The sequence below is a fragment of the Canis aureus genome, chromosome 33 (assembly GCF_053574225.1).
Source record: "Canis aureus isolate CA01 chromosome 33, VMU_Caureus_v.1.0, whole genome shotgun sequence".
NCBI classification, from domain to species: domain Eukaryota; kingdom Metazoa; phylum Chordata; class Mammalia; order Carnivora; family Canidae; genus Canis; species Canis aureus.
The window spans coordinates 3,027,749-3,053,055 of NC_135643.1; the positions used below are offsets into that span (position 1 = coordinate 3,027,749).

Here is a 25,307-nt window from a genome sequence, read left to right on the forward strand (position 1 = left end):
TAAATGAATAAATATTCACATATGTCATTTAGGATGGTGCCTGGCACTTAGTAAGCCCTCCTTATGGGTTGGGAGACTTGTATTTCTGCTTTTCATTGTCCTCCTTCCCCATTCCATTTCTCTCCCTCCTACATTCATTCTCCTTTGATCACTGCTTGAGGTCCTGAGGATATGAAGTGAAATAAGTGTCTATCATAGTTTCCTATAGTGAGCTTGGAATCAAGGCAGGGTTAGCTGCTGATTACAGAGATGTAAAAAAGAAATCACATAAACATACAAATTCATGCAGTTTATTCTATATTCATTGCTGTGTGGCCTTAGATTTTGAAACTTAAACAACCAAGGGAGGATCATTTTGATTCTTACCTCTGCCACTTACTGCTGTCTGGTTTCACACAGATAATTTAACTGCTCTGAGCCTCAATTTCCTCAGCTGTAAAATGGGGACAATGTCATCTACTTTAAACCATTATGATGAACATTAGAAAAAATGTTTGAAAAATGAAAATATGTTATGCCTGGCATAACATGGACATGGACAACAAAAGGCAACTATAGTCATCGAATCCATCCTTTTATTTTTCAATTTATGGGAATGAAAATTGTTTGCATTAAGAAACAAAGAATTTTGTGCCATTTGCTTCTGATTTCAAATAAAATCTACTTTTATATGTTATGAAGAAATAAATATAGGGAACAGTTACCTGTATTCATCACAAGTTAAAATCCTTTTATTTTTTTAAATGCTCAGATTAAGTGTTGAGTCTGGAATTTTGTTTCGTAGCCAATATTATGGTATAATTAGAGGGAAAACTTAGGAGAGCTAAGCCTATAAAATTTACATATAGGATGCTGATCTAGCTAAGATTTAAAAGCTATAGTTTGAACAGAGGAACTTCTGAAGTTAATTATTTATTGGAATTTTGTTTGACCGAAGCCACCCAACCGTTTTTAGAAATGAAATGCTGACCCTTGGAGCTGAGTCCAAGGCAGTGAAGACTTAACTTAAGACTTAACTTAGCATTATGTTTCAGCATGTGGCTTAGTTCAACCTGGTTCTGCCCAGAGCAGAGCTCTTGGCAAAGGCATTTATGAAACCACTGTTCTGGAATCTGCTAGAAGACAACACCTCCTTGTTCTGTTGGGATGGTCATTGTGAAGCCGGCATCCTCCATGGCCCCCTCCAACATCATCCAGGATTGGAGAGTCAGTCCCTATTTCATTGCCAGATTACATATTCAGTTGGGGGCCTAGCACACTCCACCTCTCTGTCTTCACTCATTCTGTTCTGCCCCTAAAATTATATGCTTTGTTCATGTCTTCTTTGGTCTACTATAGCAATTATGGTCTCTCACTTAGTTGCTGAGGGTCTTGTAAAGGGGACTTATTGCTTCAAGTGATACTCTTGTCTCTTCCATTCTGTTCATGTAGGGAATATTTGTTGAATCTCTTTCATGTACCAGGACCTAGGATACAGAGTGAATGGATAGAAAACTGTCCCCTGGGGGTTAAAGAACTTACTTTCTCAGTGGGAGAGGAGTGTCAGTATAAAAGTATATAGATAATTTCAGATACATACTACTCTGAAATCATTACTATCAGGGCTACAAAGGCAGTTTAAAAGGTGTATTATAGGAAGTGAGTGATTATTGAGACAGGGACAGGTTTCATACTTCTGAATTCCCCATAGTGCTAAGCACATATAAGGTCCTCTGGAATAATTTTTGACTGAGAAAAGTGTAATAAACCATTGCATGGAGGAGAGAGGACAGGAATATACAGGCATGCCTAGACTTTGGCTTACTGGTGACATAACTTCCATTTAGCTTCTATTATTTACTTCCTGTCAGCAATTCCTGGCTAGGTGTAGCCTCAGGAAGATTCCAGAATCTCTATTTTTCCTGCTTCTCATCTTCTTCCCTTTGTCTCCCTCCTCTTCAAGATAGTAGAGTGCCTTATCAGTGCTGGAAGGGTTATTACTCTTTTTAAAAGAATGAAAAACGACAACAAAAAAAACAACTATTATTGGAACTCGAGTAGTACCCATGGAATGTTTTAAGCCAGTCAGAAGGCTGGACAACAGGATTGCCCTCCCAGAATGTGTACATTTCTTGAGTGAACTAGACTCAAGGAAACAGGTGACAATGATATTCCAAGTCCTCTCCCTCTTTGGATGTTCATGTAAAAGTTAAATGGAGAGAAAGTAAAAGCAGCTGGCAGTGTTGTGCCTGGGACCTTTGCTGTGGCAGGGGACTAGCTATATTTGGCATTTGTCTGTGTTGCTCTTAGACCCTTGCTGTGTATGTCAAAAGATAAATGACAGACAAAAGTATCACATACCAGCAGAGAAAGCCTGCCACAGATGCAAGGGAGGTTATCTTCTAGACAGATCCCATTCTTCCCGACAAATCTGAACCCCCAAGTATTTTAGCTATGGATTACAAACTAGTGACAAGTCTTCTGGCTTTCTGTCCAGTTCCTAGGGTTCTCAGTATTTTAGGTAGACTATATGGCATACATTCCTTGTCTCTTTTTCCTATTCTCCACCCTGACGCTCTCCCTACACAATCTTCCCCTCCCTTTCTAGGCTGTCCACAGAGCACACAGCACCTCCATGTTATCACTGTTGAGATCTGAGCAGGCTATGTTAGTGCAACCAGGAAGTCTGAGAACTTTCCTCATCAAAAACTTGGTTTTGGTTAGTGGTCCCTCTGGCTTTTCAATTTCTGTAGACAAATAGACTAAAGGTATCAGTGGAGAAATCAATAGCCATTTAAGAAATAGCGGCTGAGAAAAAAACAAAAACAAAACCAGGAGTCCTACCAGCTGTGGGTTGCCAATGGTCACAGTGGATGAGTGGAATCTGAGAGTTCTGTTTGGCTCATCAAGCTGGATTGAGATGGTCACTGCATTTGAAATCTCTTGCAATGTACTTGTGTTGTAGATTTAGAAGTATAGGCAGAGGGGCAGGAGAGAGAAAGGATAACTTTAAGAACATTCCTCGTGAGCTGAATGTCTGCCATCATCCTCTGACTTCTCGTACCAGTGAAAAGCTGGCCTGCTTGTAAAAATCTCTCTCCATGTGGCCCTGCCAAAGCCTCTGCCAGCTAGGAAGTCATCCCTTTGGTTCAAGCTCTACAAAGACCCTGCTAAAAATTCAAATATATTACCCAAGATGAGTAAATCATTCAGCTGTATCACAAATGTGGTTAATATATTAATTAGTTATTTACCTAGCGTGTGTCTTTTTTTAAATTTTTTAAAAATTTTTATTTATTTATGATAGTCACACACACAGAGAGAGAGAGAGAGAGAGAGAGAGAGGCAGAGACATAGGCAGAGGGAGAAGCAGGCTTCATGCACCGGGAGCCCGACGTGGGATTCGATCCCGGGTCTCCAGGATCAGGCCCTGGGCCAAAGGCAGGCGCCAAACCGCTGTGCCACCCAGGGATCCCCTTAAGGAAGAGGGCTTTTTTCCCCCTCCCCCTTGAGTAATTGATTTTTCCCTAAGTATGAAATGAATTCATGTTTATGACAAAAAATAATTTGACAAAGTCAGTCAAATTCAAGGAATAATAAAAAATCAGCAAAAATCCCTGACTCAAACTCTCCCAAATTACTACTGTCAGTTTTTTGGTGAATATCTATCCAATTTATGAAAGTGTATGTGTGTGTGTTATATGCACACACACATTTATTTATTTTTCAAAGGTAAAAATCACACTCTCTATATAGTTTTATTGCCTGCTTTCCCATGTTATTTATTATCCTTCTACAAAATCTTTTTAAAGCTGTTTTATAACTTTCCATCTGGGGCTATGCAAGAATTCATTCAGCCAGTCCTCTGTGGTTTGACGTTTGTTCCTAATTCTTCCATTATCATAAATAACCGTGATGCAAACATTTTTAGTAGAAGTTGTGGTAAACATATTTGATTAGAATAAATTCTTAGACCTGTGATTGCCAGGTCCAAGGGTATATATGTACTATTTGAAGCCTCTGGCACTTTAATATGTGGCAGTCCTTTTTTTTTAAAGATTTATTTATTTATTCATGAGAGACACAGAGAGAGAGGCAGAGACACAGGCAGAGGGAGAAGCAGGCTCCATGCAGGGAGCCTGATGCAGGACTCAATCTTGGGACCCCGGGATCACACCTTGAACCAAAGGCAGATGCTCAACCACTGAGCCACCCAGGTGCCCCTGTCACAGTCCTTTGAAAAAGTTGTAACTTCTACTCCTACTAGACACAAATGAATGCCTGCTTCCTACCACCCTCATCAGCACTAGGTGTTATGATTCTTCTGGTTTGTCAAGTTGGTTGATGTAAAATGGAATCTTGTTTAATTTTTTTCTTTTATTGATTTTTGGGATTCACATGAGGAGGTTTGACTTCATCTTACTTATCAGCTCATTCGCATGATTAGCCTGGGCCAGTTATTTCTCTTGCTTATCTGTCTATGCCTATCATTCTGCCTGTCTATTCCTTTTGCTCCCATGACCTATTCCCATTTCTCTTCCCCCCAACTTCCCACTTAAGTAACTATTCTAATGCAATTTAATATGTGTTGTGCATGTGTGTGCTCAATTTTAAATATTCATAAATATTAGTAGGTAGGTATTTCATTCTTTTCCTTTTTTTATTCTAAACACTTTATTTTTTAAAGAGCAGGTTTAGGTTCATAGCAAAGTAAAAAGGATGGCACAGAGGTTTCCCGTTTGCTCCCTGCCCTCACACATGCATGACCCACCCCATTACCAACCATTATCCAGGGGTCTGGTTTATTTGTTATCTTGGTGAATCATTCATTCTCCTTTTTTTCTCCCAAAGCAGTGTTTCTAAGATGCATACAGGTCACTGTATGTACAGATAACCAATTGCATGCAGCTGTTGCTCTCCTGCTTATTTTGCATATCTCTAGCTGTTTATGAAGCTAAAGATTTTTTTTTAATGTGTTTGCTTTTTTTTCCGTTATGAACTCACTCAAGTACAAATGGGTTTTCAGAATGTATGGAGACCCATTTCAGGGTGTCAAGTTTTCTGTTGGCACAGGGAGGCAGGTTGAAGACAGAAACCCAGCCTGGAGAGGACAGAAGTTTAGAGTAAAAGGATCAAAAGTATGATTACTCCCATGAACTTCCTTTCCTCTTAAACTTGTCTGGCATTTGTGCTTCTTAGACAAGTAGCCTTGGCCTCCTGTGGGGCTGTGTTGGAGGAAAGGAGAGTCATCTGGCCAGCATCTGGTCTTCTCTGAAGACAGTTACCAAGCTATTTTCAGTGGCTTTCCGCAGAACTTTTGTTGATGTGTTGTAGAGAACACAAGAGAAGGCCTCTAAAGTATGAGCACCCCTGGGAAAGTCTGGAGTCCCTTCTTGTAACTGCTGGAATAATCAACAAGGACTCTCCTTTGGTCCTTTCTAAGTGAACCTACCTTTCCCATAGTCTTTCCCGTCCTTTCCTCTTCTGTTTTCTGCTGCACTTTAATCTGCTCTCTTTATAGTTACATTGCCTTTGACACCAGTCGAGACAGGATGTACTTGATCTCTCAGGGTATGCCACTCATTGGATCATGTACGACATTCTCTGCTTTCTCAAATATGTCATCTCCCCATATCTTCATGAGTTACATGCAAGAAATGTTATTCCCACTTTGCAGATTAAGAGAGCAAGGAACAGGGATCCCTGGGTGGTGCAGCAGTTTGGCACCTGCCTTTGGCCCAGGGCGCGATCCTGAAGACCCGGGATCGCATCCCACGTCGGGCTCCCTGTGCATGGAGCCTGTTTCTCCCTCTGCCGGTGTCTCTGCCTCTCTCTCTCTCTCTCTCTGTGTGACTATCATAAATATATAAAAATTTATAAAAAAAAAAAAAAGAGAGAGAGCAAGGAACAGTGAAATTGAGTGTAAGATAGAACATTTTTTTCATCCAACAAGAGCTTCTTATTGGAAGTGTTGTACCCATTGTCTCCTGATAATACTTTAGAACTTGGCAAGTTCTTCCTGGTCATTTATGTGATGAGAATGGAAGCTAGTGATTGCTACAAAATGAATATGGACCAGAATGAAGGAATTTGACTTGTGGATGACGTAGCTGCTTGTACCTGCAGTTTGGGCTGCTTCTGTGTAGTTGCCAGTGAAAACCCCCTTGGCTGTTTGGAAATCTGAACTGCAGCCTCACTGATGAACCTAAAAAGGCCTGCTGATCAAGGGTGCCAATTTCCTGGGAATGACAGGGAAACCGATTCCAAAAGGCCATGGAAAAGGTAAAGGACTAAGGCTCCTTCTTCCTGCGGGGCATTTTGAACTGCAGGCTGAGGCTATTGTATCTGGATCCACTGCCTAGGCTCTGAGAAGGCTTCCTGAAAAATGAGAACTGGTCCATAGGAAGTGCCTTTAACACTATCCTGGAAAGGGATTGTATTTTATGCTTAGAGAAGCACAGGTTAAGGTTTTTTTTTGTGGTTGTTGCTGTTGCTGTTGTTGTTGTTGTTTTTTTTTTTTTTTTTTTTTTTTACAGCAATCTTGTTTCAAAATTATCAAGTAACAAAAAGAAGTTTCTTATTTTTAAAGTAGGGTTTCAAAATAGAGTTGCCAAAAGAAAAGTAACTCATTCCTTTTCATTTTGAAATGAATTGCTCAGCAAGCCAACACATGTCTTGCTATGCTTTAGAAAAGTCAGGGGCTTTCCTAAATAAATTATCTACTGCATGTAAGATATGAAGATGTTTTACTCTCATTAGCCCTCTTTTAAAATTTATTGCCACATTTTCACAATATGCAATTCAAACCCTGGGTGATCTGAAATGATTGCTAAGAGAAATTATGATGAAAAGTCAGGGAGTGACCTTCTATTTTTCATAATAACCCAGGTATAATAAAAGCCACATGTAAAATAAGCCTGGAAGAAGAGGTCATCTTTAGTAGCATATGTTCAGTGTTAGAAATTAGAAATCAATTGCAAAACACAGTAGGAGTATGTCATTATAAGAAATGATAGTTAAAAATAAAAAAAGAAAAGAAAAAGAAAAAGAAACGACAAGCTCAGCATAGTCCCATACTGAAGAAATAAAGATCCCGTCTGCTTTGTTGCCTGACCATCGAACATGCCTTTTGTTTGCTATTGAAACACAGAAGGCCTGGCCTCCCATTTGGTACTCTATATAAATGTAGCATAAGTATTTGTCATAAGTCGATTTGGACACCAGCATTTATTAGGTAAATTTACAGCCTCAAGTTTATCTCCCCTAAGTTATCATATGTTCAGACTATGACCTCCTGGTTAGTTGTTGCCATGTAGAAGGAAACTGATGTAATGACTCCCTCATAACCAGTAAAAAAAAAAAAAAAAAAAAATCTGTTGTGTGTTCATTTAACATACATTTAATGAATACTGACTTTGTACCAATTATCAATCTGGACACTGGGGGTTTGAGATGATTCAAACATGGCCCCAGTTTTGGAGAATATTATATTCCATTGAAAGGGATTGATCTGTAACCAAATTGATTAGGACAGTAGGAGAAATAGTCTAAGAGGGTATGTACAACTTTCTGTAGAACACAGAGGAAGGAGGGACTGTTTGGACAAATTTAGCAAAGCTTCCCAAAAGTAGTGACGACTTGAGCCTCTTGAGTGTAACCAGGATTACAAGGGCTATGGAAGGAGCTAGAGACATTGCCAACTGGGTGAATCCTGCATAGGGCAACCAGAGCCCACGAACAGACACACGGCATGCTTAGGGTAGCCTGCTCCGTAGACCCGGCCTGCTTGAGGGAGGTAGCAGAGGCAGGGCTGAAATGTTAGGAGCAGCTCAGTTTGTGGCAAGCCTGAATGCCGTCCCTAAGCCTGTAGCCTGTATCCTGCTCATCCTTTGGCCCTGTTCTGATTGGCAACACTAGGGATAATGTTAAAAAAAATACTTAAGTAGTATGGCACAGATCAGATTGGTCAGAAGATAGGGGGTTACTGGAGACTCTCTCCTGTGTCAGACCTTTCAGTTCCTGGAGCACAGTTTCTTGCAGGCTTCCCAGAGATGAAGCCAGAGTATTATCCTCTCCCCACTGCAGAGTAAACTCTCTAAGAAGCAAAATTTACTAAATCTCTTAGAGATGAAGTCCAAGGCCCTACTTGGCCTTCCATGACATTTGTGATCTGGCCCTTGCTGTCTTATTTCCCGTCATCCTCTCAGGCACTTGCCCCCCAGTGTAGTTTGTGCAATGATACCAATAAGCCCAAGTGATGGGTGGTTTAAATGTTCTCTCCAGTAGGCTTCTGATCTGTGGTTAGCCGGGAAGGCCCCACAGGCTACTCACAGCACCTTGTATGTGGTAGGTGTTTCTGTTGAACATTGGATGGATTCGCCTGGTATATACCTTCTTAGGAATGAAATTTGTTTTTTTTGTTTGTTTTTGTTTGTTTGTTTAGGTAATGACTTTTTTTTTGAATATATAATGGCTTTGAATCAACTCCTAAGTAAGACAGAGGCACAAACATGGATAGACACTTTATTTTTTTAATTTAATTAATTTATTAATTATTATTAATATTATTAATTTGCATGAGAGACACACAGAGAGAGAGGCAGAGACACAGGCAGAGGGAGAAACTGGCTCCCTGTATGGATGTGGGACTGGATCCTGCGACCCCAGGATCACGCCCTGAGCCAAAGGCAGACGCTCAACCACTGAGTCACCCAGGCGTCCCCAGGGGTAGACACTTTAGATGATGACTATAGTCAGTAAGTGAAGAGTAGCTGAGTAAGTGAGTAAATGACAGATTTCATGTATGTTCAGGGTAGAATTTGTTACTGGGATCTTTAATCCACATTTTAAATTATGATATCCTAATATTAGCTTACCTAATATTAGCAGTGATCTCATGTAACACATAAAATATAAATAAGGTGTTAAATATTAATGAAGTACCAAATGTAGAGTACCAAGCAGTTAGTTAACTAAGTGGAAATGGATTCTGCCCTTATGAAGCTTACAGTTTAGCAAGGGAACCAAATTGTAAACAAGTAAACTTTCCTCCATTTCTGTTTTTCACCTGCTGTTGTCATCTCTTGCCTGGACCAGAGCAGTGGACTCCGTGCTGGCCTCTCTGCCTACATGCAACTCCTTAAAACCTCTCTACACAGCAGCCAGAGAGAGCTTTTAAAATCAAGACTTGTGTTGATCTTGCTTAACCCCTTTTGAAATTTCATATTAGACTTAGGATAAAATCTTAATTTCTTTCCTTGATCTTAAAGGTCAAGTTTGATTGGGCCCTTCCTTGCCTGTCCCTCCAGCCAATCAGGCTACTGTGCCCCATCATTCCTCACTATGCCCCTCTGTGCCTTGCTGGTCCCTCTGTGTCCACAAGCTTCAACCACATGGGTTGCCTTCAGTTCCTTGAACCCCTGAGCTCCTTTCCTTCTAAAGGACTTCATTGGTGCTCTTTTCTGGCTCTCCCAGGGCTTACAACTTCTCATCCTTTAGATCCACCTAAAGTTGGTTCCTTTCACCCCCACCACTCTCTTTATCGAAGAGCCCTTCTTAACATTTCTTAAGGGGGAAGAGGGGCAGAAGGAGAGGGAGAGAGGGAATCTTAAGCAGGCTCCTCGCCCAGTGCCACACCTGACATGAGGTTCGATCTCACAACCCTGAGATCTCAGATCACGATCTGAGCTGATATCGAGAGTCAGACATGTAACTGACTGAGTCACCCAGGTGCCTCATGGCATTTAACAGAATTTGTAATTATCTCTGAGTTTGTTGGGGGAGAAAAGTTGTTTGAAATTAAGGCTTTCCTGTGTGGTTTCGAGCTGCAAGGAGAGGATTAGATCTTGAGATTCATAATGCAGGTACCCTTTTCTGATTCTGTAAGGATACCTAATTAAATTACTTAGGTATACAGTTCCCAAGTCTCTTCCAATCAGTGGAGGCTTTTTCCCTACCAGTTTTGGTCAGAATGAATAGCTTTGCAAAACAGGCTGTGCTGGGAAACCTGGGTGGTGCAGCGGTTTAGCGCCTGCCTTTGGCCCAGGGCGTGATCCTGGAGACCCGGGATCGAATCCCACGTCGGGCTCCCGGTGCATGGAGCCTGCTTCTCCCTCTGCCTGTGTCTCTGCCTCTCTCTCTCTCTCTCTCTCTCTCTGTGTGACTATCATAAATAAATAAAAATTAAAAAAAAATTTAAAAAAACACAGGCTCTGCTCTTCTGTGAAGCAAATATTTTGAAAATTAGGATGTGTTAACAGAAGTATAGGTTGGGGTTAGCCATCAGATAGTCAACCAAATTTTAATATACTCATTGACTCAGAATAGGCCTCTTTTTACAGACATGTCAAGGTGAAAAGCAAGCATGAATAGTAAAATCAAATGCTGGAAGAGGAGGACATTTTGAGAACAGCTGCGGTTTAGGAACAATGTATGGCTAGGAAGTTAAGTTGTGAGAGAAAGGTACCTCGAGGTACATGTGGAGAGCAGAAGCTAGTGTCGGGGGAACCAGAGACTGGGGGAGGGGAGGACTAGAAGGGTACTGAGGGAGGACAGAAGGGCAGGGGAATGGGGTGGGATAGACAGAGAAGACAGGGATGGAAAGTGGGGAGAGAGCAGTAGAAATCAAGCAGTACCAGGTCTTTCAAGGTCCAATCAAAGATGAGAGTACACGGCATCCTGATTCTTCATGATGTTGGACATAGGAGCAGCAATCCAGTCAATACTTCATTGGCAAGGTGATAGAAAGCCATCTGATTTCATTAGACAGGGCATCTTTGTCTAGAAAATTATAGTTCCCTTTCCTGTGATTCCCATTACTCAAAGCCTCTGATTTCTTGTTGCAAAGTCTCCTTGCAGTAATTGACTGAAGTTGTACTTCTGGCCAACAAAAATATTATTTTTAGTGGGGGGGGGGTGTTCTCCTGCAGTATATATATGTGCATAGAGATTTAGGAATGAAGGCTCCAATAGCCTCCTTATGAATTCTAAATCTTTTTGGAAGAAAAATTGCAACCAGTCCTTTCCACTGTAGATTATTCACTGATTTTGCTGTTTGCCTGCAGTCTGCCATGAGTCCTGTACTGCCTGCTGGGGTCCGACAGCAAAGCACTGCATGGGCTGCAGAGACCCCCTCCAAGTGCTGAGGGAGGGCAGCTGTGAGAGCAGCTGTGGCGTCGGGTTCTACAACAAGCAGGGGATCTGCAGTGGTAAGTGCCTGGCTTTGTATACCAGAGCATCTTTTTTTTTCTTCCAGCATCCCTGGTTTTATTCAAATTCAAACATTTCTTTTACTCAACAAATACACAAATGACTGCTAACATTGATAGTGTTTCAGTAGTTTATAAAACACTTTTTTCCAACTGGTAGGATCGCCTTTCACACCCCCACTTCACAAGAGCTTTTTAGGTTAGGGTGTTCATTCTAGCCTCACCCTGTGACACTCGGGCTGCTTGCTCCAGACTCACAGCTGTAAGGAGAGCTGGGCTTCCTTCTTCTAAGTTCCAAACTCTACATCCATGCCAGACTGCCTTCCGAATATGCATGGAGACAAAGATGCTCCTAGACCAGCCAGTGGCTGACCTACCTTCGTGTTGGTGTCACTGACTTAAAGCTGAAGCTGTTACCGTGTATTCTATCTTTAACGTCCACGGCATGGTGGCAAGAGTTAACCCAGTGTAGTGCTTCCTTCCAAGTGCTTTATAAGCATTAACCCACTGAGGCAGGAAAGTAACTTGGGCAAGTTACATAATCTGTCATGTTTTAGTTTCCCTTTTGTAGGACAGGAGTAATAGTAGCCACTGTGGTAGACAGAATGATGGCCCTGCAGGCTGTCTACGTGCTAATAGCCAGAATTTGTGAATACACTTCCTTAGACAGCAGAAGGGACTCTGTAGGAGTAATTAAGTTAAGGATCCTGAGATGGGGGTGACTATCCTGGATTATCTGGGTGGGCCAGTGTAACCACAAGGGTCCTTCTAGAAGGGAGGGTGGGAGTCTGAAAAGGAGATTTGAGACAGAAGCAGGAGTCAGGGTGATGCCAAGAAGGGGCAGTGAGCATGTAGGCAGCCTCTAGAATTGGGGAAGAGACGAGGAAATAGATTTGCCCTTAGGGCTTCCAGAAGGAATGCAGCCCTGCTGATGCCTTGACTTTAGGATTTCTGACCTCTAACATAATAAATTTGTGTTGTTTTAAGCCACTGAGTTCATGGTGATTTGTCCCAGTAGCAGCGGGACTTGAACACACACCCAGCTCAGAAAGCTGTTGGGAGGCCTGAGCTGATACAGGCAGGCATTTAGCACAGTACCTGGCACCGTGTAAGTGCTGTGTTTGGTGTCTATTCCTCACAACAGTTGCAGGAGGCAATTACTATTATCATCCTCATTTTTCAGATGAGACAAAGGTTAAGAAGCTTGCTTAAGGTCACATAGCTACTAAGGGGCAGAGTTGGGATTCAAGCCTTCATCTTCTGGCTTTAGATCTTCTTACCTGCCTCCTAACTGTTCTACTGGCTATAATGAGATACCTCTCTATGCACCTCTGCTACTTCTCCCTCCCTTCTCCCTCTCCTCTACCTTGATCCTCTTCTGCCCCTTTCTCCCTGTCTTCCTGTGAGCCTTTGGATCAGCTACTGCCCTTTGGCTCAGCCACAGGTAGGCACCTGAGAGTGAATGGGTTTGAATTGAGTTTACTGTGATGGTCATACCTATAGAAAGGCCGTGATGACTTTTTTTATATATAACTAAATCAATAAAAATGTGCAGCCCATAGAACTTTCTTGAGTTATTGTCTTTGTTTTGTTTACTGAGCAGGGCAACAGCAAAAATGAGATGATCTTTGGGACTTGACACATCCACTTGTCTTGGAGAAGAGAGATAGTCCCTGGGAGCTGCTTGCTTAAAGCTGTGCAGAGATCCATCAGCTCACTGGTGTGAAAAATTTCACTTGATGTGAACAAGTCACAGGTGGCTTTTGTGTGGCTGCAGGAGAGAATAAGGAAAGAAAGGCCAGGCTGCTGTATTTTAATCTTTTTCTGCCAGCATCACTTTCCTCCTCAATTAAGCCAAATGTGTTCTCTAAAGGTCAGCAGATGTCAAGTTTGCACTAATCTGAAGGCATGTAGCCTGTAAGTCCGCAAGGAAGGTGGCTGCTATCACTGATGAGGGCTGGTGACCCTGATCTGCTACTGAGATGGTATATCTGGATTGAGAAAGCAACTTTTGCTCGGGAAGTGGTTATTTAAAAGGAGGGATTTTAAAAAATGAGGGATTAGTGTGAGCCTTGAGGTGAGGGGTGGAAATCTACTTGGGCTAAGAGGTTGGATGAAGAAAGCCAGAGCTCCTTGCTGACTGGATGAATTAAAAAAGAAGGGATCCCTGGGTGGCACAGCGGTTTGGCGCCTGCCTTTGGCCCGGGGCGCGATCCTGGAGACCTGGGATCGAATCCCACGTCGGGCTCCCTGCATGGAGCCTGCTTCTCCCTCTGCCTGTGTCTCTGCCTCTCTGTCTCTCTCTGTGTGACTATCATGAATAAATAAATAAAATCTTTAAAAAAAAAAAAAAAGAAGAAGACTACTGCACAGGTGCTTAGGGAGAGCGTATACATCTGAAATACTATCTATATACATTTTGAAACAAAGCATCAGAAAAAAAAAAAAATCTTCCGGATAGGAGGATGGGCCATTGCTGACAGTCAGCCAGGGAATCAATTGATCAGCAAGTAATTAATGACCTCCTGCTGTGTGCTTAGCATGATGCAAGACTTTGTGATACCATTGACATTGACCCACAGGCTTTTGATAAACACTGCAGTTCACACTTTTTATAAAATTCTTAAGAGTTCTCTAAGTTTGTATCAGATTCCTTCAGAAGTGTTAGTATAAATATTTTCTAAAACATCAGTGAACCAAGTCCCTGATTGGTATCAGAATGTTAATTAAAATGTCTGATGCTGATAATGCTGAGTTATTTCCAGTTCAATTTAGTGCTATTCAAGATAAAGACCAGCCGGTATTGGTTTAATAATTTATAACTGAGCAGCCCATATCTATAGAAATCTCAGAGTCAAGTGCTGAGAAAAATCCAGCACAACCTGTTTTACACAGTGGGATGCCCTGGCTGAAAAAAATTTACAGCAACCAAGTTCATTGGTGGTTCATGCTTTGAATTTTATAAATGTTAGATATAAAGGTTGGGGAAATTCAAAGGAGAAAAACCTCCTCATTCTTTAGTCTTTTAAGTATTTGTGCTGTTATGAAGGGCTTTTCTAACTCTAGCTAACATAATAAATCAAATTAAGTTTAGAGGTTTGTGTTAGCATTCTGTCTCCCTTCCTCCTCTCTTTTCTTCTCTTTTTCCTTAATTTTATACTCATTTTCCTTCCTTGCCAAGGGAACTCTTTAATTTTTTATAAATATTTAATTTATTTATTTATTTAGAGGGCATGCATGCATGCAATCCCTCCTTTTAAATAACTGCTTCACCCATAGATGCCCTCATCTGTGAGGGGGAGGAGACAATCTTAAACAGACCATGTGCTGAGTGTGGAGCCTGACACCAGGCTCGATCTCACCACCCTGAGATCCTGACCTGAGCTAAAGCCAAGAGTCAGACATTCAACCGACTAAATGACCCAGGCACCCCTGTTTTAATTTTTTAGATCTTTTTGTTTTTATGGGCTCATGTAAAATGACTATTCTTTTGAGTGTATACATCTTTTTTTTTTTCTTAAATAATATTGTGTTGGGCAGCCCAGGTGACTCAGCGGTTTAGTGCCACCTTCAGTCCAGGGTGTGATCCTGGAGACCCGGGATTGAGTCCCATGTCAGGCTTCCTGCATGGAGCCTGCTTCTCCCTCTGCCTGTGTCTCTCTGCCTCTCTCTCTCTCTGTTGTGAATAAATAAAATCTTTAAAAAATTGCGTTATAGAGTTTGTATTATTCTTTTTTTTTTTTCGCTCAGCATTGTTTTAAGAGTCCCCTGTGTTGCTATGTCATCTAGCCTTTTACTTCTCGCTGCTGCCTAGTACTTCCTGGGCTGCATCCTCCATAGCTCACCCATCCACTGTTCATGACAGACTCCCCACTTCCCTCCATCCCCATGATGTCCCTAGAGCCTCAAACACATCCTTTCGTGAACCTGCGTGGAAGTTTCCCTGAGATGGGTAATCTGGGAGCAGAACTGTCAGTTTCTTAACTGTCCATGTTCTTTATTTGACTAATAGCATCTATACTCTCAAGTGTGACTCTTGTCTCATCTCCACATCCTTCCGCCATTTGGAATTACCAAGCTTCAGATTTTTTTTCTGGTTAATAGAAATACTGGGACATCCTGTTTTATTTGCATTTTATGATTATTAATGAGTTTGAGAATATTTTCAGCTTTATTGGACTGGTGTCCCTACCTCCAAGCCTATTTTGACTTTAAATCACATATTAAATTGGATACACCGGTGGGTGTGCCTCAGAGTATTAGTTATGTTTGGCTCAATGAATAATTATCTGTTTTTCCTTCACTGTGAAAACAAAGCACAGAGTACTTTGAAATGTTGGAATCAAGGAAACAGAACTCAGCTGAGCAGCCAGAGAATGTGATTATCATGTTGATACCAACTGTGAACTTTGTAAAGAACAGACGTCTCTCCTCCCTTTGCTCATTACTGACTTTCTCTGGTGGATTTCCTCCCCCTTAGCTTGTGACCAATCCTGTAAGAGTTGTGGTCCCAATAGTCCCAGGTGTCTTACCTGTGCTGAGAAGACAGTATTGCATGATGGGAAATGCATTGCTGAATGCCCTGGTGGTTACTATGCTGAGGCCACTGGCAGATGCAAAGGTAAGACATGGGTAATCATTGTCATCATCGTCATCATCAAGAAGGGTTTAACATTCTTGACAACACTTGGCACCATCTGCTACTCACTTGGGAATTTGTATCTATGATGGGAAAATGACAAATGAAAAGGAATGGCTTTTTCATTATGGAACCTGCATGTATTTGGTGTGGGAGTGGGTGGATGCTATGGGACTTAAGTGATTAAGTAAAGGGGTATGCGTATCAATCATCATTAGAGATCAGTTGATCCTTTTCAGACCAAAGAACATCTTTAAGATCCTCATGTAGTCCTTGTGTACTCATAAACCATAACTAACTTAGGTTGTAGATATAACAGAATCATTTCTTAGGTGGCATATATGGGCAACAACATATCACAAAAATGAAATAAAAAATAAATCATATTTGAGCTTGTAAAGCCAAAGTCTGTATCTATTGAAAATTTGGTCTTATGTGCTATTTATATAGTTTCTTTCAGATTTATACGACTTTAACTGTGAAACATTCTTATTTGAGAGTTTATAAATTTCTTCTTGTATACACTTGTGTCTTTCCTTACAGACAACTAGGGGACCTTACTGCTGCCTGGGATACCTAGTTACCCGTCTCCTCCAAAAGAAACATGCATATTCTCACTTACACCTATAGTGTGGGTTAGTGGCGGAATACTTAGATCTGTCCCACAGCCGTATCAATCTCCCTCTTGTCTGCCAACCTCTTTACTCACCCAATTCCACAACATCCTGCCCCCAAGGGTCTCGTTCCATTTCCACACTCCCCTCTCCCAGCTCTTGCTCACTGTTCTCTGCAGTCTTCTAGTATCTCAACCCTGTCTCCTCAGACAGGCCATGGTACCATCTGTAAATCAGAATCAGAGATGTCCCACTGTTATCACCCAGGACTAAAGCAGCAGAGATGCTGGTCTGACACTGTCATATGTAAAGATTGTTTAATGTAATTCTTACTTAAAATCCTACAATGTCAGACCTAGAAGTATCTTAAATGATCATTCAGTCCAGCCTCACAGTGCATATGCCAAGGAACCTAGGCCTGGTGAGACCCTGACGTGGCTAAGGAGATAGATAAATTAGTGGACAAGCCAGCCAAAATTCTGGTGCTTCCAGCACTCAGATGCATAAACTTTTCACTCTTACCCATTCAGGTAGGGCGTTTTAGGTTCAGACAGACTGAGGGCTAACTCTCATTTTTGCTACTGATTAGCTCTGTGATCTTGGGTGAATTTTAAAAAAGTTCCTAAGACGTCGGTTTTGTCATCTGCAAAACCTCATCATTGCTATGAAGATTAAATGCAGCAAAGTGTATACACCACTTAATAGTGGAGAAATAGAAACACTAAATAAAGGGTAGTTAATAATAGAACATGTATAAAAGATGGGTAAAGGGTCACTGTGGACAGTTATGGGTGTGATGCGACCTCCTAAAACATCTTTCCCCTTGATTTGGTGTGATAGCTGAATGGGATTGAGAGTGATATAGGAGGGGCTTCCTGGCACATAAGGAGCCCAGCCGAGAGTAGGGTCTCTAATCATTTGGGTTCCATGGTGTCCCTCTCACTCTCTCCCTCAGTTTGTCATAATTCATGTGCCAGCTGCTCTGGACCCACGGGCTCACACTGCACAGCCTGCATCCAGCCCCAGGCTTTGCGCCAAGGCCACTGCCTTTCCAGCTGTGGAGAGGGCTTCTACCCTGACCATGGGGTCTGCAAAGGTACTGTTGGTGTCACTATCATTCTTAAGAGACGTTTCTGTCACAAGGACAATGTTTTGAGTTCCTTTTCAGTGCACTTTTCCCTATAGTGTATCTTATATGGCTATGCATGCATTATGTTCTTTTCTTTTTCATTGCCAGGGGATAATCTGAAAAAAATCACATTGGGATATTTGTGATGACACGCCAAAATTAACGATTAATTTTCTGGCCATCTTTGAGAGGATTGCCATTTTCCTTACCGTACATTAAGACAAAACCAAACTCTTACTTCCTCTTTTTCCCTGTTCTCCTAGCATTGCTAATATTTCTCTTGGTCTTTATTTTGTATTTCCCTGAAGAACTTTTTTTTGTTAATGTTATAGCCAAGCAAACGGAGTTAGTAGCAATGCCTCTGGGCTGAAGGAAATGGAAACTCTTAAATAGCTGTTTGCCAAAAGGGCTTTGGGCTCATTGGGAGGGCAGGATCATTTTCTTGTGAAACTAGAACATTGGGAGCAAACAATATAATTAGGTGAAATTAATTTACATGTATTTATATGTAGGGCACCTTGGAAAAGAGTTTGAGAATAATTATAAGAATGTATATATCTTTATATATATTATATATGCATAAATTGTTATATATTTCACATATATACGTATATTTTTATATTTTTAATTTTAAATACATATATGTATGTATATATCACAGGGCAGCTGAAATAAATATTCTGAAAAAGAAAATTGAGAAAATCTTTTAAAGCACTCTCTTGCACTCTCTTAGAGTTAATTGTATCAAAGCTAGTTATATCAAAGAGCTCTTGTAAAGAGTTAATTATATCAAAATGTGGGCATGAGATACTTCTAGTACTCTGGCTCTGATTTCAACCAGTAGCCAAGGAAAACAAGACACTGTGACGGATTGTCAAATTCTTGTTGTTCCTCCAAAGTGGGGCTCTTCCTTGTCTAGAAAAGCAGCCTTTCCTCACATAAATTCTAGGATGACTTTGTTGCCTGGATGCCGATATGGTGGGTGATGGATGACATAGTGGACAATAGTGCAATGACTCTCTTTGCAAAAAACATAGTGATGGCCTTTGTGTGGATGCTTCTTAAAGTCTTCAATAAAAACTGTGGCCATGATATTAAAACACCATTCAGTAAATGGGTATCTGGAGAACCAAGCCAATATTGTCCAGTTTGCTGGGTTTTTTCATGCTCTAGCTTGACAGCCCTTATAAAACCTGAGAGATGTGTGACTAGTTAGTATCACCCTCACTGTTCCTCTCACAAATATTATCACCCTGTACTATGTATAGAACACTAGAAAGCAATTTTCTGATCAGATGTATTTGGCAAACTCTTCTAAGTGGTTTAGATTTAATTAGGGACTCCCCTTGGCTGTAACATGTAATATGACCCTTGGATTGTTTTCTGCATTTTGTTCTTATTGGCAGCCTGTCATTCTTCTTGCCTCACTTGTGTGGGTCCAGAGCCCTCTCACTGTGCCCAGTGTAGGAAGCCTGATGAAGGACTGCAAGTTGAACATCTCTCTGGGGCGAACATCACCTCTGGCGAGTGTCTGCCCCAGTGTAGAGCCCAGTTTTACTTGGAGAACACCGGGCTGTGTGAAGGTGAGCAAGCAGGATTTGAGGATTTAAGGTACCTTCTGGGCTTTGCTCTTGAGAGATGAGGCAAGAAAAAGCCTTTGTTTTCATGTAAGAATTGTTCCAGGATGCTTGCAGATGGCGCAGAAGATGGACATGCCAAGCAGTGGCCCCTACTGATATTCTCCTTCCCTTGGTGAATAATAGATAATCTTAGAGAGCTGGTTCCACTTACTCCACTGTCCCCAAAGTTACATTCTAAGAAGTTCCTGACGGGAAGTATTTCAGACACAGTATGAGTAGCTAAGAAAGACCCAGAGCTCATTGTAGAATTCCATTTATTATTTCTTCTAATTTGCTACCCTGAATGAATATGAATTGGTCCCTTCAGGGTAAAATCTGGACTTCTGTCAAAATTTAGAAGTTCATTCTTGGGATTGCCTTTGCATATCATCTACAGAGAATTGATACCATCCTGAATAATTTGACTCAATAGCGGGTCATCTACGATTGAGGAGATAAAAGGGAGATATATATAATTTGGAGGGAGGTAAGGGAAGCCCCTCTCTGTTCCTATAAGAGGTTGCCTTGCTGTTGGTTGAATTTTTTTGACTCTCAAGCTACTTTAAAAGATGAAATACTTACATATTTCATTATGAATGTAACATATGTTCATTAAAGGAAACTTTGTAGAAAAAGTAGGAAGATAATCTGCCCACCATCTATCACATTCTACTACTTTGGTATTTGCCTTTACCATTTTGCTGTAATATATCCAAATCTTTTCCTATGCATAGCTTTGAGGTTTTATTTTTACAATGTAACTGTAAGCATGCTGCAGATTCAATTTTGTATCCTGCAATATCCAATTTTACGTTGGAATATACTCTCACATGGAAATAACAGATATCAAGATTAAGTTAAAAGATTTTGACACAGTGAGTCATATGGCATAGTAGGAAGCATGCAGATTTGGAATACAGAGATCCCAGGCCAGACACTTAAGCTTTCTGAGCCTTTGCATTCACAGCATTAAAATAGGGATAATTATCTTTCATATAGACTTTTTGCCAGGATCAAAGGAGGTTAGGAGTGTGAAAGTTCTTGGTAAATGGTGAAGCCCCGTACTCAATTGTTAGAAATCTCAGTCCAAATACTCAAGTGTTCAGGAACATTATAGAGGTAATCCCCTGCTCCCTGATTTGTACCATGCTCCGGGGAAGTTACACAGTGCCTAGAAATTAGAAGAAGAGTCTTTACTCTTCCAGATACACTGGTGGTTTCCACCCACATATGCATTGCCTATACTCTCTGTGGTCCCTTAAACTCTCATGGCTCTGTTTCCAAACTAATTCTGAAATACAGGAATCTTTGTCGCTAAGAGTCCCAGTGCCTTCCCAAGGCACACACCACACAGCCTTTCCCTCTGATCCTGGGAGAAATCAAGAAGAAATCTTCGCAGGCTACTCAGCATAATTAGCCTCTTCCAGGTATTTTGAACACTATATTAAAAATGAAAAATAGGGAATTCAAGGATGGATCAGAAAAGAGAAACAAAAATGATTAACACTTGTAAAATTAAGTTACAAATAAAAATTAGAGTGAACAGAGTTATTCAGCCAGAAAATAATATTACTGTTGATTTGGTACACACCATGAGCCAGTCACTAGGAGAAGTATCTCACTTGTTTTTCACTTAACTCTGGTACCAACCTTACGGGGTGAGTGGGACAGCTGTTTTAGAAGAGAAGTGGAGGCTTCAGGAAATTAAGGCTATAGCTTGTTCAAAGTCATGTATCCAGCACAGAGTAGAGTCCAGTAGAATCCAAGTCTGCCTGACTTCTGTGTCCATGCTCTAAACCATGTTGTTATTGTGTTATGGGCACTGATGAGGCAAAAAGCACAACATACTAATACCACAGGATTGGAACATCTTAAATTTAAGGAAGCATCCTCAACAGAGGGGAGTTTTCTGGGAATCCCTTCTTCATAAGAGACACCTTTTAAAGAGGATTAGAGTCTAATTCTTATGGAATGGTTTAATTGTGGTCCCATATGAAAGGTCTAGATTGACCTCTGGAGTCCCTTGTGGTCTCATGATTTTATGCTAGTTCACATAATATTATTAGGTATCACACTATATAGCTATCTACTCACATTTATTACTAAATCCTTGTGCAGGGTCGCCTGTGTGGCTCTGTGGTTGAGCAAGTAAGTGCCTTTCGCTCAGGGTGTGATCCTGGGATGCAGGATCGAGTCCCACATCAGGCTCCTTGCATGGAGCCTGCTTCTCCCTCTGTCTGTGTCTCTGCCTCTCTCTCTCTCTCTCTCTCTTTCTGTGTCTCTCATGAATAAATAAATAAAATCTTCAAAAGAAATAAATAAATCCTTATGCAGTCTCTGATATGTAGATTGCTATACTCAATTCATAAGTGATGAGAATGTGGCAGAAAAGGTTAATTGAGTTGCCCAAGATTCTGTTGGGAAACTGAATGCAGCCACCAGTTGTTTCCAAGCCTATCTGAGTATTAAGTGTGTTGATGGATGTGTTTCCTGTCACTCATCTCATATCTCTAGAAACCTTTCTCCTTTCCCACAATCTGTTCCATTTTCGATTCTGCCGAAGTGTTGTCTATGTAATCAGGCTTGGGAGCCCTATGAGACTGCATTGGGCTCTCCTTCTCACATGTTCCTAGAAATACCCTTGCTTCCTTGCAGAACATTTAAAAAGGTTGAAGGTCTTTTTTTTTTTTTTTTTTTGTGGCTGTACCATTGAGGGTTTCTTTTAAAGCACATTTGATCTCAAGTGCTTTTCTATAAAGAAGAGAAAAACAACTGTTTTCTAGAACTCTCCCTCTTCCACTCTGTGAGACTGCAGTACAGAGCGATTAGAATATTACTGTAGCTAATGAAAGCAAGAAACCAGATGCATTACAGGAAGAAGCAATTTACTTAGAGTCTAAAGTGATGTCAGAAGTTATCATTAAAGTTTCAACTCAGAGCCACATGACAATCCCAAGAATTATCTAGTGGAAGATGAAACAAAAATACTCAAGCTATTTGACTAACATCCATGTCTATGATTGAAGGAAGGAAAAAATATAAAATTAACAAACAGGGACCAAAGAGGACATTGTTTATTAGTAGCTGGAGGGCAGCCTGTTTTTATTCATTCCTCCTACAAGTGTCTATTGAGTGTTCCATCAGTGCTAGGCATTTTCTAGGGGCTGGGGGTACACTCATGAATGAGTCAGACAAAATTCCTACCCTCGTGGAATTTATATTCTAGTGAGGGAAACAGATAATAAATAAATGAAAAACAACAGCAGCAACAAAACCCATGGTATGTATGTGGCTAGTGGTCTGTGTTCTGAAGCCCATCACAGGATAATGAGGAAGAAAAAAAAGTTGGGCTAAGGCGGACTCCAAAACAGAAGGTGCTCTGGTGAGGGGGTGGGTGGGCATGGGCATGTGTTTGTCCTGTGATTTTTGGCTCATTCTCAAAAGTGAGAGTGGGTACTTCAGAAGACAGAGCTCTGACATTACGCTTCCCCCCGCCCCACATGGCCTCTATGTTTGCAAACTGTGCCTAGAAGTGTTGGTACAAAAGAGTCTGTTACTAATTGTGAAAGACCATGTGGAGGCATTTTCAGTAGTCAACCAAAACTGTGCATGTTTATCCAATTTTAACATTTAGTGTTAACTAAAAGAATTTTAGTAATGTGATCCAGAGTTCACCTCACCTATTTAACTGATTGTGTTAGCATTGATAGAGTCTAGTTTATTGAAATAACAACAACAACAACAACAACAACAACAAAATAGGAAATACCCATCAACTCTTTTGAACAAATAATAAAAATTCAATCCCTTCAAAACCTCCAAACATCAAAAAGGTATCCCCTTACTTTTTTTTTTTTTTTTTTTTAAGATTTTATCCATTCATTCATGAGAGACACAGAGAGAGGCAGAAACACAGGCAGAGGGAGAAGCAGGCTCCATGCAAGGAGCCCGATGTGGGACTCGATCCCAGGATCCTGGGATCATGCCCTGAGCCAAGGGCAGATGCTCAACCACTGAGCCACTCAGGCATTCTCTGCCTTACTTTTTTTTTTTTTTTAATCCCTTACTTTTTTATTCATCTCCCCCTCCACTAGTTTTCCAGGCCTCCCTAAGTTCATGAATCTATCTGAAGTCTCCAGGGTGGAGCTGGGTAGGGGGCTGCTATCTTATACAATTCCAGGGTACCATTCTCATGGTAATTCCTATGAGGGGTGGCTCCTGGAGTCATTTAGTGACTGTGCAGCCCATGAGGCTATACCTGGCAGCCCAAGGTGGATAGACAAGACCAAGGACCTGGAGCTCTTATCACTGGGAGGCCTCTTTTCTTTCCTGAGAATGTTCCTAGGATCAGGTCAGGTCACTCAGTCATTTCAGATTCTCTTTACACTACTTTTGAAGTGTTTTTTTCTTTTAAAGGATTCAACTACTTTGTAGCCTTAAATTTTAGTTGAGGTCTCTGTAGAACAGAGCTTTTCATAGGCATCTCTTGGGAATCTTGTTAAAATGTGGATTCAGATTTAGTAGATGTAGGATGAGGTCTGAGTTTCTGCATATATAGCATGCTTCCAGGTAAGGCTGATGCTCCTGGTCCAAGGACTGTATGTGAGTAAGCAAAGCCTCTCATTAAAAAGGGCAAGTATATATTATTTTATCATTGTTATGCTTCTAACTAAAACAGTTTAAAAAAATCTCAATTTTTATTTCTTCTCTTTGCATGCATGGTACATATTACAGAGACTTTAAAAAACATAGGTAAGAAAAATAAGAAAACAAAAACATCTACTACTAGACTACCCAGATTTAGTGAATAAAAATGTAGAATTAAGAAATAAAAATATTTAACAGATTAAAAAAGGAATTTTTTAGTGTAAATATATCCCAAATATTGCCTGAGGTATTCTAAAATGCTATTCAACGTTTATCTGAAATTCAAATTTAACTAGGTATCCTTTATCTGTAAATCCTACCTATAACCCTTCAATCTTGAGATAACCCCTTTTAATCTTTTGGCATAGATTTTTACAGTTGTTTATACACACATCTGTGTGTATATATATGTTTCACTTAATAGTTTATAACTTTCTTATAACCAAGAATTTTGTTAGAAATTCAGTAAGTTTGGGGCACCTGGGTGGCTTAGTTAGTTAAGCATCTGCCTTTGGCTCAGGTCATGATCTCTGTGTCCTGGGATTGAGTCCTGCATTGGGCCTCCCTGCTCCCCAAGGAGTCTGCTTCTCTCTTTCCCCCTCTGCCCACCCCGCTCATGTGTGCTCTCTCTCTCTCTCTCAAATAAATAAATAAAATCTTTAAAAAAAATTCTATAAGTTTACATTTACTTTCATTTTGCAGATGAAGAATGTAAGGCTTAAAAAGAATCAACTAACGAATGATTTAGCAACCGAGGATCCTAGCTTCAATACAGGACATAGTTGCTCAGGAAATATTTCCTTCTTTCCAAGCCTGGATCTCTTGTACTTCATTTCACACTAGAGCTTTACAATTGAATTTCAGGCCAGGCCATCTCAATTAGTAATGCACCATGTCAACAACTTGGCAGCGGTGACCAGGACCGGATCTGAACATGGTCAGGATGATTAGATTAGCCAGGTAATTGCCCCGATTCTGTGGCAAATGAATGGTGGATACTTTCCATTCCCACACAGTTCAGCAAGAGAGGTCAAGATGATCTAATTTTGAGGGAATTATAAATTTTTAAAAGTGAACTTTATGCTGCAATAATGAATTTTACTTAACATGTCTTTTGACATTGTATGTTCAGTAGATACACTGCTTTAAAGAACGCAGAGGTAATAAACATCACAGTGGCTCCCCTTCCTGCAGTGACATCCTACTCATTATACTTATAATAATCAGGTAAACATCAGGTAAATTTTAGCAACTGAATTTTTCCAGGACTTCTTTTTCAGTCTTAAAGACAGTATTGCCTCTCTAGGCTGGGTTTTGCTGCAGGGGGCAAAACTACACAGAGTCAATACAGGTTTGGTATCAATTAAAAAAATTTTTTTTCTTCTAGTTTTGCTGAGATAGAATTGACATATAACATTGTGTTAGTTTAAGGTGTACAACATAATGATTCAATATGTATATATTGGGAAATGA

At 40.7% G+C, this 25,307-nt stretch overlaps 1 protein-coding gene across 1 annotated transcript in view; it reads left to right on the forward strand.

The window, feature by feature from the left end:
* FRAS1 (Fraser extracellular matrix complex subunit 1) overlaps positions 1–25,307 on the forward strand; it is a 436,686-nt gene that overhangs the window by 198,191 nt on the left and 213,188 nt on the right. The window contains exons 15-18 of the mRNA XM_077882614.1: positions 11,043–11,186; positions 15,667–15,807; positions 17,395–17,535; positions 18,975–19,151. Coding sequence (XP_077738740.1) covers positions 11,043–11,186; positions 15,667–15,807; positions 17,395–17,535; positions 18,975–19,151 — 603 coding nt within the window. The remainder of the gene's footprint in view (positions 1–11,042; positions 11,187–15,666; positions 15,808–17,394; positions 17,536–18,974; positions 19,152–25,307) is intronic.